This window comes from Fusarium coffeatum, assembly GCF_003316985.1.
Source record: "Fusarium coffeatum strain FIESC_28 chromosome Unknown BRIP53273_contig_215, whole genome shotgun sequence".
NCBI lineage: Eukaryota > Fungi > Ascomycota > Sordariomycetes > Hypocreales > Nectriaceae > Fusarium > Fusarium coffeatum.
Genome location: NW_022158008.1, coordinates 54,860 through 70,147, shown reverse-complemented (window position 1 = coordinate 70,147; position 15,288 = coordinate 54,860). Strand labels below are relative to the sequence as shown.

Here is a 15,288-nt window from a genome sequence, read left to right as displayed (position 1 = left end):
CAACGTTCCATCCATCGCCTTCGGCTCTTTTTGCTCTTCCTCTGCCTCATCTTACATCTTATACATTCGCGTTTACTAATACTTGTCTGTTTCTCTCATGTCTTTAGTGTCATAGACTGAGACCGCTTGCCAATTCGGCGTGTACTATCTTGTATCTATTAGCCTGCTATGGACGAACTGCGCTTTCGCTCCCAGCAGTCCCCGCGGGGAAACGACCCGGCCATGCATTCGTTTGTCTCACCTCCACGAAATGCCTCCAGAATGCCGGCTCCCCAAGCCCAAGCCCAAGCCAACCCTCACGTCGGAGCTCACGACCATCGATCTGGCCTTCCCCGCCGCTTCACCACCGATTCTGGTCGAGTCCCGACACTATCTACCCTGGGTGCTCAACGAGTACCAGAGCCTTCCCAGGATTATAATGTGAGTAGTCAAGATATTGAAGATTTACCGCCTGTTTGGCGCCTCGAGACTCCCGGTGACTTGCTTCCGTGTCAAGATATTTGGTCGCCAACATGTAGTAATGACAAATGCTGATATAATGGTTTATAGGCAATGCAGAAGGTGCAATTGGTACGTTCTGGAATCGCTTTCCTGTCCTTCATCACATAATCCACCGAACGTATCCCATGTGCAATAACACCGATGTCCGAGCGATGCGAAACCTACCGACATGAACTCTGATCGTTGACTAATGGCAAACGTAGATTGAGAAAAAGAAGATGGAGTACGAGCGAATCAGAGAACAAAGGCGGCGCTTTGAGCTCGAGATGCAAAAGTTGGACCAGCAACAACGACGAGAGGCTTTGGAGCTTGCTCAGATGGAGGAGGAAGTGGGTAGAATGGGTGGCCACCAATCTGAACCTACAACACCCCCAGAATACCGCGACAACTCTGGGTTCCCTACATTTCTGTCACGGCCGAGTCGATATTCCATGTCCAGCTTGACCTCCCCTCCAGGTCTCTTCAACCGCCCCATCCGATCTGGTTCTCAGCTCGCCTCTCCCCAATCTGGTATCAGACAAGCGCGATACGGCTTTGACGACACCACAACCCAAATGCCTTCGCGCTCTGTCCCAACTACACGTCGAAATAGCGACGACGAAAAGGAGGAGGCCGTTCGACAGGACCCTAGTAGTCATCGTTCGGGCAATGCGTAAGTGAATAAGCTGCTGTCGTATGCATTTGTATTTCGTGAGCCCGCATCTTTCCAAGCGGTGATTGCGGTTGGCCTCTGAAGTCAGGCGGTCCAGAAGAGTCTCATCAACGAGTTGGCATAGAGATGTAAATCGTTACGATCTAGGATTTTGGTCCTTAATTCAGGTCGCAGACAACCATAACAGATCGAACTTTGTTATAGCGAACGGGTCGATTTGGAAACCGGGCCTGCGGACTCTTCTAAGCTTTATCACTTTTCTCTACCCAGTGGGGAAGGGAGCCCAAGGCAGTGAATCACTCTCGGTTCGGTTCTTGAGGATATAAAAGCTTCTAGTTGAACCTCTGCTTGAGTCCTAACCAACTCTTCTTCCACTCAACAACACTTCTCACAACAGCACTTCTCATTCAAGCTACCTTTTCCCTTTCCCAATTGCTTCACTGAAAAAGAAAAGAATTTTCGAAAAGAACCTTTTCGTTAGCATCAGCTCAGATTTGATTACTGTATTGCAGTATCGAGCACGCTTTCGCAACTCACTTATACCAATCACCCAGAAGTTTCTCTACAAAGCATTCAAACAAAGCTAACCATGTCTTCTAACGATAGCATCAACCGTTACTCTATGCCTGTGACACGTTCGCGTACTGGATTGTACGACGTCGGTCTTGATCAGACGAACACTACTCGTTTCCTCTTTGGCGACGAGGATTCAAATGCACTGGCCCACAGTGTTCCCGACGAAAACTTCCCGACTCTTGTTCGCCGTGATGATCAGATGGTGAGTTCAGTTTTTCATCTTGTCTGTAATTTTCGTCCCAAACAATCCTCACGTTGCCATTCTCGAAAAGCTGGCACCGCGGGTACTGGGAGGAGACTGTCTTTCAGAATTTCATACAGCTTCTCTAAGTGCGAGACTCACAACTGAGCTCCACATTTCCCCCGAGGTGCATCTTCACCGGAGCCTCTCCCCTTACCATTGACCTATTGCGTCTTCAACATTTAACTTTTTGTGTACAATCCTATTCTGCCTCCCTGGTCAATCTGTATTCTTTGTCCCTTTATCATTGGGCGACTGCGCAACAATACTCTGAGCTCCTGTTCGTACCCTCGAGCGCCCCACCTTAGAATCTATGTTGCTGCTATTGTTGCTTCATTGTCTGAACAGCAACCCTACGCTCAGCTCTCTGCATCCTCGGCCGCTTTGGATCTTGCCCTATCACTTCTCCTCAACCCGAAACGAAATATTCCTCTATATCTTGGACCTATCTTGCTAACCATCGCCGCGCTCAGCAGAGTCTCCCTTCTATCAACGGAAGCTCCAACATTGTGAGCGATCTTGTTGGCCTTGCCTCTCGACCAGCCTCCCTCCGCCACTCCATTGACCTCAAGTACATCTCCGAGAACGCTATCGAAACTGGTTCTATCATGTCCTCCACTGGCAACGGCAACATGGCCACTCCCCCCAAGCTCCAGAGCTCGTTCTCTTCCAACGATGTTCCGACTGTCAAGAGCCCCGGAGGGTCATCTTCAAAGGCCAACACTCACGCTCAGCAGCATTTCCACAACCATAATGCTAGCCTTGGCCGCATTCCTGCTGGTGCCGTTCACCGTGGTCACAGTCGCGAACTTTCTTCAGACAACACTGCTGTTAGCCGCGAGCAGCCCTCCTATCCCTCCATCCAGTCTGCTCTGCAGGCCAGTGCAGCTCCCTTTGGGCCTAGCACCACAGCTCCTGCCCCAACATCCGTGGGCAACAACACTCCAGGTGGCGCTCCTACCATGGGCAACAACTTCAACAACAGTGGGTTTTACCCCATGAACGGCTACGGTGTTCCACAGGGCGTTCCTCAGGGTGCTGTTCCTCAAAACCACCCCCAGGGTGCTACCCACCAGCCCGGTGCCTACAATGTGAATATGCTTGCGAATAGTATGCAGCAGATGAACATGAATGGTGTCAATGGTGGTAGCATGTACCAGCCCCAGAACTACAACGGGTACAATGCTGGTCACTATAGCCAGGGCAACCAGCCTCGAGACAGCCAGGCCCGCGTCATGCAACATCGACGACAGCTTGACAACGAAGGTTAGTGATTTTTGGAGTGACTATGTGTACCTCGTACTGATTTCTTCATAGCGATGTCCCGCTACCAGAACGTGTCCCTCGAATCCTTCCAGGGTCAAATCTACGATCTTTGCAAGGACCAGCATGGCTGTCGCTACCTCCAAAAGAAGCTCGAGGAGCGCAATCCCGATCAGGTTCACATGATTTGGAACGAAACCAACAAGCACGTCATTGAGCTCATGACGGACCCGTTTGGTAATTATTTGTGCCAAAAGCTCCTTGAGTATTGCAATGACGACGAGAGAACTACTTTGATTCAAAACGCTTCGCAGGATATGGTCCGCATTGCGCTCAACCAACACGGCACACGTGCGCTCCAGAAGATGATCGAGTATGTCAACACTCCTCAGCAGATTCACATCATTATCGAGGCTCTTCGTTTCCAAGTCGTCGAGCTCATCCAGGATCTCAACGGCAACCATGTCATTCAGAAGTGCCTCAACAAGCTTGGCTCTCTTGACGCCCAGTTCATCTTTGATGCCGTTGGCAACCACTGCGTCGCGGTCGGCACTCACCGACATGGCTGCTGTGTTCTTCAGCGCTGTATCGACCATGCATCGGGCGATCAAAAGCTTTGGCTCATTCAGCGCATCACCGAGCATGCGCGAATCCTTGTTCAGGATCCCTTCGGCAACTACGTCGTTCAGTATATCATTGACTTGAACGAGCCTCTCTTTACTGAGCCCATCGTCCAGACTTTCAGAGACTGCATCACCCAATTGTCTCGACATAAGTTCAGTTCCAACGTCATCGAGAAGTGCCTGCGCTGCTCTCTGCCTCCCTCCAGGGATCTTATCGTGGATGAACTTCTGCGCGGACAGGAGATGGAACGCCTTCTTCGCGACTCTTTTGCCAACTATGTCATCCAGACAGCTCTAGAGTATGCAACCCCTTCTTACAAGTACCGTCTTGTGGAAGCTATTCGCCCAATCTTGCCCCAGATCAGGACCACTCCCTACGGTCGTCGTATTCAAGCTAAGATCTCGGCCTTCGACAACCGTGGCAGCGCTGCATCCAGCGGCCAAGTGACACCAGCCGATAACACACAGGGTCAGATCCCTCTCCGGGCTGCTCACTCTCGTGGCCTCTCCGGGAACGGACCTATTCTGCAGGGCAACGGTATTCCTCCCAACGGTCCTATGCCCGCCATGCGCCAAAACATGCCTGTCTACTCCCCTAACTCAGCCATGAACGGCCAGGCTCCTACTGCCGGTGTACCTGTTCAGCAACCTCACTATGGACAGGCTCCTGGTAGCTTCACCCCCAACTCCGCTTCCAACGGCGCTGCTAAGGGCAACGCTGGCCCTGATACTCCTGCCACTGGTAACACCAATGGCAGCGCGGGCAACACCGGGGAAGCTAAGTGGGTTTAGACTGACAAGTCTGAGAATTAACCTGCTTGTACAGTGACGCTCATGACGGTCTTCAGTGGTGCCGTGGTGTTGACACCGCTATGATTCACGATTTTCCTTTGATCTGTCTCAGAAACTAAGCCAAAAGGGCGCAGGCCCAATTCGATCGATTGACACGACACCCGCCAGAGTTGGTCGTGTGTAACATTATCAAAATGGCGCTACAGGACAGCCGCTTATCCTGACGTCTTCACTCTGGTATGCTTTGCTTGGGAAGAACGGCAGCGTATATAAAAGGGCAGACATCACGATTTGGGCGTGTACATGTATTTGGATCGCTACGATCACAATCCTCGGCATAGACGATTTTATCCTATTCGGCTTTTGTTTTTCCACTAGCTATTTGCGCTTTCGACTAGGGGCAACGATTCATGTTTGGGTTGTATGATTTCAGGGACTGCTGATTTATTGCTTTCTATATGGGGCATGAGAGATCCTTGTGGGTTGGCCGGCAGACTGGCCTAGAATGAGAGAGAGAGAGAACGAACACCCAAGCCTGTATCTAGACTAGGTCTTTGAAATTCAGGGTTCCCTATTATACTTGTAGCTTCCGGCATGTGAAGTCCACGAATTATAATGTGCGATGACATGTGAATAGCTAGCCAAAATATTCGACTAGGCTTCACCATGCTATCGCATGGCCAAAAGCTCATAAGTCATCGCAGCACGGACAAATGAGAGCGGAAATCTATCCCTTTCTTGTGTATAAGCACCGGCGATGTTGGATCAGTAGCCGTATCATCCAATCGTTCATACCAAATTGGCGTTCCTTTAGATAAAGGCGAAAGCATAGTTTGTTTTATCTGTCCAGGCGGTGCTTGCTCCATCTCTTGTATGTCTTTCAAAACCTGCACAATCAGCCTGGGTCTAGTTGATAGAATGGAGTCAACACTTAAGACACACGAATTCGCTCTGAGCGCCAAGGAAATTGCACATTTGCCTTATTCGAAGTTCTACCTATTCTGATATAACACATGAGCCCCTATAACTCCATGCACTATCCATGACCACGCTATGCTATGAAATATGTATGATTTAATGCTCAGTAATCACTCAATCTCAACTTCTTTCCAATGTCGCGACGACGAGCCTGTGCGGCAGCAGCTCTCTCCGAGGTGCGACTATCGGAGGATTCAAAGTGCTCGCTGCGAGCCTTGAGGGCTTGCAACAGCATGCCGGCATCGAAAAAGCCATCTGAATGTCATGTTAGTAAACCATCCACAAGAAATTCCAAGGATGGGTAAACTTACATCCGCCCATTTCATCATCTTCACTAAAGGTACTGCTCTCATTTGTTGGTGACGTGGTACCAGTGGCTGAGCGCAAGCTTTCAACTGCAGTAATAGGCCGTCCTCGAGATTTGATGCGATTGAGAAGTTTGGGACGTTCTGTTTCCACCTCACGAGCACGGCTTGCTTTGCCGATAGACATCTTGCGGTTACCAGCGCGAAGGACACGGCGGATCTCTAGGAGATAACTCTCGAAAGTGTCGACAAATCGCTTTGTCTGACGATGTTTGCTAGCAACGCAAATAGCAAGTCCTTCATCCTTAATAATGTACCCAATACCAAATCCATCGCCCGACGTGGGACCGAAGCCGAATTGGCGAAGGGCAGGATTGCCACAGTTAGAAGTCGAAAGGATAGTGTTGTTAAGCTTATCCCATCCAGCATCAGAAAACAGAGCTGGGAGAGGGGCTTGGTCTCGCGATCTAGAGTTGACGCTGTAGCCACGATCCCGCGTGGGCCTCACCTCGACGCCATCCACAGCAGGGTGTGAATCCTGCGCAGGACTGCCAATAGGTGTTCCGGCCTGGTCAGAGTATTCATCACCAGGGCTAGAGTAGCCGTTGCTGTAATCAAGGTCATCGTCCAAGCTTCTCTGCCAAACGGAGAACAAAGCGTATAGGTGTCGGTCACAGCCCTCGGCCTTTGCGCATTGCCGGGTGTTCGCGGTATGCTTCTGGCAAGCCTTCCTAAGCGCCTCGATTTTGGCTTCAGCAGGGTTCTCAGCCCAAAAGGCCTGGACAAAATCGACCACTTCTTCTGAGACCGTCCTGATTGCTTCTGTTCGGCCATGCAAGAACATCTTGGTCATGGCGGGCTCATAAGTACACTCCACACGGCCATAGAGCCCATAGTAGGCGGCCTGAAAAGCCATCTGAACAAAAGCATCCGGCGAAAATCCCATCGATGTGATAAAGTTCTTACCATAGTGGCTAAAGTCCAATGTTCGGAACTCGTTCTGCTCAATCAAATCGGCCAAACGGGTCTCGGCGAAGCGAACAGCAACACTGAGCTCGGGAATCATGTCCCATTCCAACTTTCGCGGGGTAACACTGACATCGCCAAAACTCTCGGGATCGCGCTTAGATGGGTCGGGGCTAGAAGAGGCCCAGAGTGAAGGGGCCATACCGTTGATGGTGCGGGCGAATCGAAGAATAGTGTCGGTATAAACGTCACTGGCGAACCGTAGAACTGTATGGCCGTCGACGCCAGTGTGTTCGAAGTTGATGCCAGCACTTCCGTTCTTGCAGACAATAATCTGGAGTTTATCGTACCACCGGTTTGTGCAAGTGCCAATCTGAACGCCCTTCTCAATCTCGCTCGTGCCACAAAGCATATTTTGGCAGAGCGCTGCAGCATCAGCAGGCTCGGCGTAGTCCAAGCAAAGAACAAAGAGAGCTGAGTCCACGATTCCCAGAGAATCAGCATTGTTGGAGCCTGGCTCACTGGTCAGAACATCTCGCAGGCCGGACCAGACCTTGCGGTTCTCAGTGCTCAATACTCCCAGTGCCCCCTTTGCAGCATCCTGGATCGGAATTTGAGTCGCATCATCGACGATAGTCTGGAGGTTTAAGGTGATATCTTTTTCGCTCATGATAACATCCGAATTATCGTCCAATACGTCAAACCAGTAAAATTGGCCGTGGCACATGACGACAATGTGTTTCGATTCAGGATCTTGTTCGATTTGACAACCTTCCTCAGTGGGTACTCGAGCAGTTCCAAACAGCCTTGAGAACTGGTACATGCAAAGAGGAGTCCCCTTGATCTTGTCTGGGGCAAGTTCTTCCTTGCGTACGGCACGGACAAATTCAAGTGATGAGACGACCAAAGAGGCGGCACGAGTGACCTGATCGTTGCGAGCGGGGGTCGGATCATCCTCCAGGAGGAAGAAGGGGTTCAGATTGAGAACAACAGGATTGTCGAAGTTGAGGTAAGAGTCGTACCCTGTGGATGTTAGTATATGGTTGTCAAACGGGCTTGGTGTTACTACTTACAGAACTGTTCGATATAGCTTGTCTTTCCCTGGGCGTATGTCTTCAACTTCTCCTGCAGCTCGGGGCCATCACTCTTGAGAAACTCGTTTACAGCATACTGTGTCTGCGCATGCTCCCGCGCTGTTTGCAGCGGCTTTAGAGCTTCCAGGTACTTCTTACAGCTGGATTCTAGCTCGGGAATGGGAAGTTTTGGCAGTTTGTCTTGGCCTGCGAAGGTGATTCCACCATCCTTCCTTGATTCACTGGCCATTGGATAGCGTTTGTAGTCGCCGTTGAGTCTTGGGGGAGAATTCCGTCGTGGTTGAGATAGTTCAGGGATGTCAGGCAGAGTCCGAGGAACAGTAACGCCTGCAGATGTGGGTGTAGAAGATGGGTCAGAGAGCCTCTCTCCAAGAGACTGGGGAGGAGTGAACGTCCGAACTTGAGTCATAGTGTTAGTAGGTAATGTTGGAAATCGAGTCTAGGCGTAGATAGGTGACACGCTTGTGCTAACGTTGAGTCCGCGAAGAGCGGTTCGGTAGAAATAGTGACAGTCTTGTTGAGGGTAATGGTATGGCATAGATAAGATTGTTTCAAATGGGAAGAGATGAATGATTGATAACAAAGGCCAAGGCAACCCAAATGAGAGGGCATATGGCTCTGATATAAGCCGAGTATTGTGACCTCGCTGACTTAGACAAGAGTCAAGTGGACCCTCCACGCACCCCATAGTGTACACACCTTCTGCAATGCACCTTCACCCTCTCTGTATGTAGTTGATTGGGGTAGCCGAGACTCCGGTAAAGAACCTGGGGTCAGGACAGCCGGGAGACATGATAGGGCAGAAGGGCTGAGTACACGGGTTGGCAATGGTGAAACTTTTCCGCAAGCCCGATACAATGCACTCGGTGCCGAACCGTGGGTTCAGGGAACGTCTAGGTAGAATAGGCCAGGCACAGTAACTTACCGAGATTGAGATACGAGGTTTGATTCAAAAAAGCGAGAAATCGCCGAGTAACGAGGACCGGTAGAACTGGAGTCGGTGCCGAATCTGGAGACCGTAACGCGATGGTTATAAGAGGATACGGCTACCATGATATGGATGAGGCTTTCCAGTAACGCACCTTTAAAGAATAACCGAGCGGCGTGCAGAAGCGAAGCAGGTGCAGTACTACGTAATAGGCCAGAGGCGCGAACCGTTCGCCACAAAGTCTTATCCGATCTGAGTGTTTGGGTTACCGTTGCGGACGATTCCCGAACATAGAGTATTGAAACTAGAATTCGGACGACGGGATGTTCAGAATACGGTTGCGAGCCGCAGCCGTGACGACAAGGAGAATTGATAGAACCAAGCCTAGAGCCAAGAGGATCCACTCTTGAAGCAGTTTGGGGTATATCGAGTGCTTTTGAGTGGCCGGGTATTGTAAATCATCGATGCTACCGCCCAAGCCGTAACGGAGACTGCCCTGGTAAAGCCTCCTACACCAAAACCCCAAACCCCAGATTCTAGCCTGCAATCAATGTGAGGGGTCCTTTCACGTGGCAAAACAGCATCCTTGCAGTCTGACTGTATCTCTTTCTGCCTGTAGGCATCCTCGAGCTTTCAAAAAGAAAAGATCGAGTACCACTGTCTAATCAGTCTGGCGTCTTTCATGTGCAGGTTAAAGCTGGTTTATGGTTCATGGAGGGGACGGCCCATAAGCATCATGTGCCACAATCGAAGTCTGGGCTGACGATGGTCAGCCAGGCACGTTCTTTAATCATTTCTATATTCTTCGAGCAATCTAAAAGTCGATATGCTTTGCGCACAGAGGAATATTCTGCTTGCGTTGGAGGTGCTAGGATATTTGAAATATTTCAGTCGTTAGATTTCATCTGTAGCAGTATATCCCATCTCGGCAGTATTATCGTAAACAAGACATTGTGAGTAGATACTGGAAGGTATGCCAACTAGCTGCCTAAAAGAAGAAATTGTGATGTCTTTAGGTTGGTGGCCTGGGCACATGTCATAAGCAAATGACAAGCCAGAATAGGATCAGTAGACAGGCAGCTCTGGTCTCTTGGCATTTCCGAGGTTCAAAGGAGCCGGCTGTTGGCTGGTCCTGTAGCGAAGAACAAATCGAGGATATTGTCATATTGTACAGTATATGCGGTTCTGCAGCGGATATAACCATCGGTGAAAGCCAAGGTTTATTTTCGGTTCGGTCCAAGGGACGACGATGCTGTAACAAATGGAAGCCGTAGATATGGAGGCGCTTCTGGGTTTCGTCATAACCATGGCCCCTGTTGTTCCCGTAGTGGGGGAGCAGCAATTAGAATGCGGGATCGTCGCAGCCAAGCGCACATATGAGTGGTCAATGAATTACTGTAGACCTTCAAGGGTCTCGAGGTTCTTGAAAGACAATAGACAGTGTTGTAGAAATTGTCGATTATTCAAGATAGAGAATCGGCAACAAAAGTGAAGAAGAGATGGAGACTTTGTACTCCTGCCCTAATTTGCTGTAGGCTATAGGAAAGCTCCTGCCTTGGTCGGATTTAGGGGAAGTCGGGCAAGTCCCGACCACAAGGACTTCCTTCCTTCTTTGCAGCTCAAACTCGTTACGCATCTCATCATAAATTTTATTTCGCCCAGCTTCCACCTACCTACGGTATTAAAGGGCACCTATCTTTCATGTGGTCGCAACAAGAAGTCTCGTTCATTGATCAAACCACGCTACTTGATCAGCCGCCCGGCATTGTTGTTATGCCTGTGCATGTCCTCAAAGGGCCGGGTCCGCATCGAGACGAGCTTCGGCTCCGTTGTAGACGGAGGAATGGTAGCCGTTCAGTCTCCCGCAACGCCGCCCTCAATATACCCAACCTTCCTTACCTTACAACGTACGCCTGCGATTGATTTCACATGCATATCTGATCAAAAAGAAATCAGTGATGACAGTTCAGCGATTTCCGGCAATTGACATAATGTTTGATAGTGTTCAAGGAAAGCATTATCAACCTTCTACTATGCAACGCCCAAAGATCACCGCCATTTCGAAACGAGTTCCCCTTTGATCACGAAAATTCCACATTTGTTTCTCGGATCCATGAAAAGGATTTGATGAGGCTCTCGGCTACCAACTGCCGGATGGCTCAATCCAAGTCATAACCCTGTCTATGTTCCTCTCATTGTGGGAGTTCATTCGAGCTGTCAGCAAAGATGGGTCAGTCTAACCGCATTTGGTAGTCCATTCGAATTGAATTCGGAAAGCTATGCGATGCGAGGGTCCTGCAACAACACAGCCCTACTATGTATAAGGCTCGCATCTACTAAACTAAACCGTTGACGGACAGATAATCTGACCGTGTTTCAATGACGTTGGCCCTTTGCTATTGGTTCTCACTCTTCATGTTCATCCCAAATAGGAAACCTCATTCGAATTGACCCGGTTCAAGAGATGATTGACTTACTTCGCCTTGTTGCCCCTGGTTGAACATACATGATCCTTCAGGATGAACTGGCTGGAGAAGGCGTTCAAGCCGAGAACATTGCAGATCCTTAATAGATAAATATATCCTGCTTCGCTTCCAACAACTGTTCCCAGTATTCGACACACACCAGTCCTTGAACACGCAAGTACCTGGTTCAACGTTCGACTTCCCAGCTTTCTTTCACAGCACTTCCTTGTTGAGCTGGAACAACATGATCTCGCTAGTCAGGAAGGCCATCAAGGCCAAGCAAGAGCGCGAAAAGACAGAATTCCCCTCTGAGTCCATGGAACTGCAACAGACACATCACGACGCACCCCAAGAAAAACAGCTTTGCCGGCATATGGACGCCTACGAGACTTCGACTGTAAAATGTGCTTCGTGTGCATCAGAGAAGAAGGCCGCAAGGGTATACCGATGGAAGATCATCCTCGGCCTTGTGGCACCTTTTGCCCTGCAAGCTCTCGACTCGACGATGTAAGAAAGAAGTTGACAGTGTCTACATCAAAAGCTAACTGAGTTTAGTATTGCAAGTGCTCTGCCGTGGATTGCATCTGATTTTGGGGAGGTTTCACAACTCAACTGGATCGTCTCAGCCTTTAATCTCACATCCGCAGCGTTTATCCCATTCTGGGCTCAGATGGCCGATGTCTTTGGTCGAAATGCATCGCTAAATGCTGCCATCGTTCTCATGCTTATCGGTAGCGCTCTCTGTACTGGAGCTCCCACTACTGCCTTTCCGGTACTTCTCTTGGGTCGCGGATTTCAAGGACTCGCTGCAGCTGGCCTAAATGTTGTTGTTCGCACTATTCTTGCTGATAAGGTTTCCTTGCAAGAGAACGCGAAGAACTGGGCCATCTTCTCGCTTGTTGGTGGAATTTCATATGGACTTGGCCCGGTTATCGGAGGTAGGCCATATCCAGTATCTCCAGATCTGCAAGAACATAGCTAATATGCGATATCAGGATACCTTACAAGAGCAGACTGGAGATGGTGCTTTGGTATCAACCTCCCCATCGCGGTTCTCGCCCTGATCGTTGTTTTCTTCGTCCTTCGCAAAGAACTCCTCGGTCCCCAACCTATTTCTGAGCTTAACGAAACGGCCGAAACTGGCAGACGTACTAAATTCATTGCACGACTTAAAACAGTAGACTTTGGCGGTCAACTTTTGTTCATTCTCGGTTTTGGACTTATCATCCTAGCTTTGACCTGGGGTGGAGCGACATATCCTTGGTCGTCACCCGCTGTCATTGTTCCTCTGGTTCTCGGAGTCATCTCTGCCGGCATCTTCTTTTATTGGGAATACTTACTAGCCCCAGGCAATATGATGGCTGAGAAGTTGCCTTGGCAAAGAGCAATGATCCCTTGGGAACTGATCTCGAACCGAGATATGGCTCTTCTGTTCTATTGCGAGTGTGCCACGGGTATCGGGATGTATGCAGTAAGTTGAATGCACTACCTCTAGGGTTCTCGATGATCTGACCTCTTTAGGTACTCTATTTCTGCAACATCTACTTCATTACAGTGAGGGTAAGTTAATGCATCTCTAAATTCGAATCATTATTGATTATGTTTGCAGGGATATGACTCTGATGAAGCCGGCGTGCAGCTTCTTTACTTTGTTCCCGGACTTGGAGGTTAGCTCACCAGATATCGCTGGGTGCATGAGAATATGCTAACAGTCTCTCAGTTGGTGTTTACATCTGCTCCTTTATGTGCAACCGCTGGCCTCGCATGACATTTCCTTCTGTATTTCTCGGTACACTTACTGAATCCGTTGGTTTGGGCGTTCTAGCGTGGGCCATCTGGGCCGATAAAGTGAGCGTCATCTACGGCATGATGGCTCTTGTGGGATGCGGAAGCGGGATGCGCTTCATGGCGTCGCCCCTTCACGGCATTGGTATCTTTCGTCACTTGCGCGCTTCAGTCATTGGACTCATGGCGGTCGCCATTCCTTTCGGCGGTACCATTGGTTTGACCATCATGTCTACAGTCTTCAACAATACCTCGGGGCTTGACTCTCATAGCGGGGGATTCGACCATGTTCAGTCCAAATCAGGGGAGGCGAATGAACAAGATATTCACCAAGCTAAGATGGGTGTTGTTTGGGCATTTGTTGCCGTCACTCCCCTTGTTGCTCTGGTATGTCATTCACGATCCTCATTATCTTGACATAAACTGACGTCTTCTCAGGCATTCCCACTTTCATGGTGTATCGGCAACGTCAAGCTTGGACAAGGGCCTCCTGGAGAGGATGGTCCTACGGATATTGTAGTGAAGGGATCTTATCTCCTCAAGCTATTACGAGGCCAGGAGAAGCTGAGGGTCGAGAAGAATGCTTACCGACTTAACAGCTCGCACAGCGGAGCGTGGTCGGGCAGTATAGCCTCGGAGCGGAGCGTTGACGTCCCAAGGCCGGTACAAGGTTCGCAACAGGTTTAGCTATTTGGCAATTGTACACGGAGGGAATTATATAGGCGGGGAACATTGGAATGGGTTGTTTTTATTAGCGTTTAGAATCAGAAGATACCATGATAGATTTCACTCAGCCAAGATCATTTCGGCCATCTGCTATATCGCTCCCGCTCTGGGTCCTACCATGTAGTTACTTGGACAATACTACTGAATTGGAAAAAAACAATAGAAGGAAACAATCGTAGCAGCATGGGGATTCCAAAAATCGTAGAGGTTCATATGACGTTGGATAAATATTACCGCCGGTAGAAGGATGAACCGTTGCATCAACGAATCACGTACGACGTATGACTTGGGGTAGTGTAAGTCCGGAAGTCAATCGCCTGACCTGACTTTTGACTCTCTCTACCTCCTGCCAGAAATCTCGCGGCAAAACAAGAATGCGTCTTTGTTTTCATTTCTTCTTGATTCTTCCAACTATCAATTCTCTCTGTGATTTCATCTGGGAGCTTTCTGATACGTAACTATTGTGTCGTACCGCACCTCTTATCTAGACAATTGATTGCTACACCTTTCCTCGACCGCCACCACCATGAGCGATATCGAAGTTGAAGACGAACAAAGCCCCAACCCAAGATTTTGGCTCGAGTTTCGCACTTTTGACGATGGCTTCTCTTCAAGATCCAGCTTACCGTCGTCAGCGCTCACCGCATTTCCTCAATTCGCACAACTCCCGCCTGAATTGCGCCTGCGAATCTGGTCATTCCTCGTCCAACCCCGCATCGTCGTCGTGTGCTGTCTTCAGCGCGATGAGCGCCTGGACCAAAGACGCTATGAATTGAATCAGCGGTCACACGGTAGCTCAGTGCCTGTGCTTCTGCACATCAATCGCGAAGCGCGCTACCTGGGCCTGCAACACTATGAGCTTGCCTTTGGATGGCGCATTTCGAAAATACTCTCTGATACACCCGTCTCTGAGCCGCCACGAGTCTGGTTCAACTTCGACCTCGATTGCGTCTATCTAGCAGGTGAACTAGAAGCGTACGACATCTACGGGTTTAACTCGGCCATGGTATACTTCCTACGCCGGGAGGACACGCATAGGGTTAAGCATCTAGCATGTGTGCTTTCAGAGCTGGGCTACGCGGAGCAGGAGAGTGATCAGGTGTTTGGGTGCTTGTGGCATGTTGTTGATGGGTTTCCTGCTGCTAAGAGGGTGTTGCTGACGGTTGGTGAGGGGGATGAGGAAGCATTGAAGGGGAGTAAGTTGAGGAGTACAGATAATGTGATGCAGAAGATCTGGAACGGGTTTCTGGGTGGATCTGCGAAAGAGAACAGTTCGAGGATGGCGGATAAGTCGATGGTGATGATCGAGGAAGAGAATCTACCAGAATTCGTGGCAAGTCACTAAATTGGGCAAAGAGGACTACCCATGAACAATATTAATACTAATAGCTGC

At 49.6% G+C, this 15,288-nt stretch overlaps 4 protein-coding genes across 4 annotated transcripts; 3 read left to right on the top strand and 1 right to left on the bottom strand.

Moving 5' to 3' along the window:
* Window positions 1–261: 261 nt before the first annotated feature.
* Window positions 262–4,648, top strand: FIESC28_08840 (uncharacterized protein; the record flags this gene model as incomplete). The annotated part of the gene is made up of 6 exons (XM_031162977.1): window positions 262–420; window positions 550–570; window positions 705–1,153; window positions 1,760–1,931; window positions 2,444–3,236; window positions 3,288–4,648. The coding sequence occupies 6 exons, from the start codon at window positions 262–264 to the stop codon at window positions 4,646–4,648; spliced, it is 2,955 nt and encodes a 984-aa protein (XP_031012959.1).
* A 1,081-nt stretch (window positions 4,649–5,729) lies between these two features.
* On the bottom strand, window positions 5,730–8,400 carry FIESC28_08839 (uncharacterized protein; the record flags this gene model as incomplete). Its single annotated transcript, XM_031162976.1, has 3 exons — window positions 5,730–5,881; window positions 5,938–7,920; window positions 7,971–8,400. The coding sequence occupies 3 exons, from the start codon at window positions 8,398–8,400 to the stop codon at window positions 5,730–5,732; spliced, it is 2,565 nt and encodes an 854-aa protein (XP_031012958.1).
* A 3,228-nt stretch (window positions 8,401–11,628) lies between these two features.
* FIESC28_08838 (uncharacterized protein) lies at window positions 11,629–13,856 on the top strand (the record flags this gene model as incomplete). Its single annotated transcript, XM_031162975.1, has 7 exons — window positions 11,629–11,891; window positions 11,940–12,322; window positions 12,380–12,855; window positions 12,906–12,944; window positions 12,994–13,051; window positions 13,105–13,556; window positions 13,608–13,856. 7 exons carry the CDS (start codon window positions 11,629–11,631, stop codon window positions 13,854–13,856), a joined length of 1,920 nt encoding a protein of 639 aa, XP_031012957.1.
* A 565-nt stretch (window positions 13,857–14,421) lies between these two features.
* On the top strand, window positions 14,422–15,240 carry FIESC28_08837 (uncharacterized protein; the record flags this gene model as incomplete). Its single annotated transcript, XM_031162974.1, has 1 exon — window positions 14,422–15,240. One exon carries the CDS (start codon window positions 14,422–14,424, stop codon window positions 15,238–15,240), a length of 819 nt encoding a protein of 272 aa, XP_031012956.1.
* Between the last annotated feature and the right edge of the window lie 48 nt (window positions 15,241–15,288).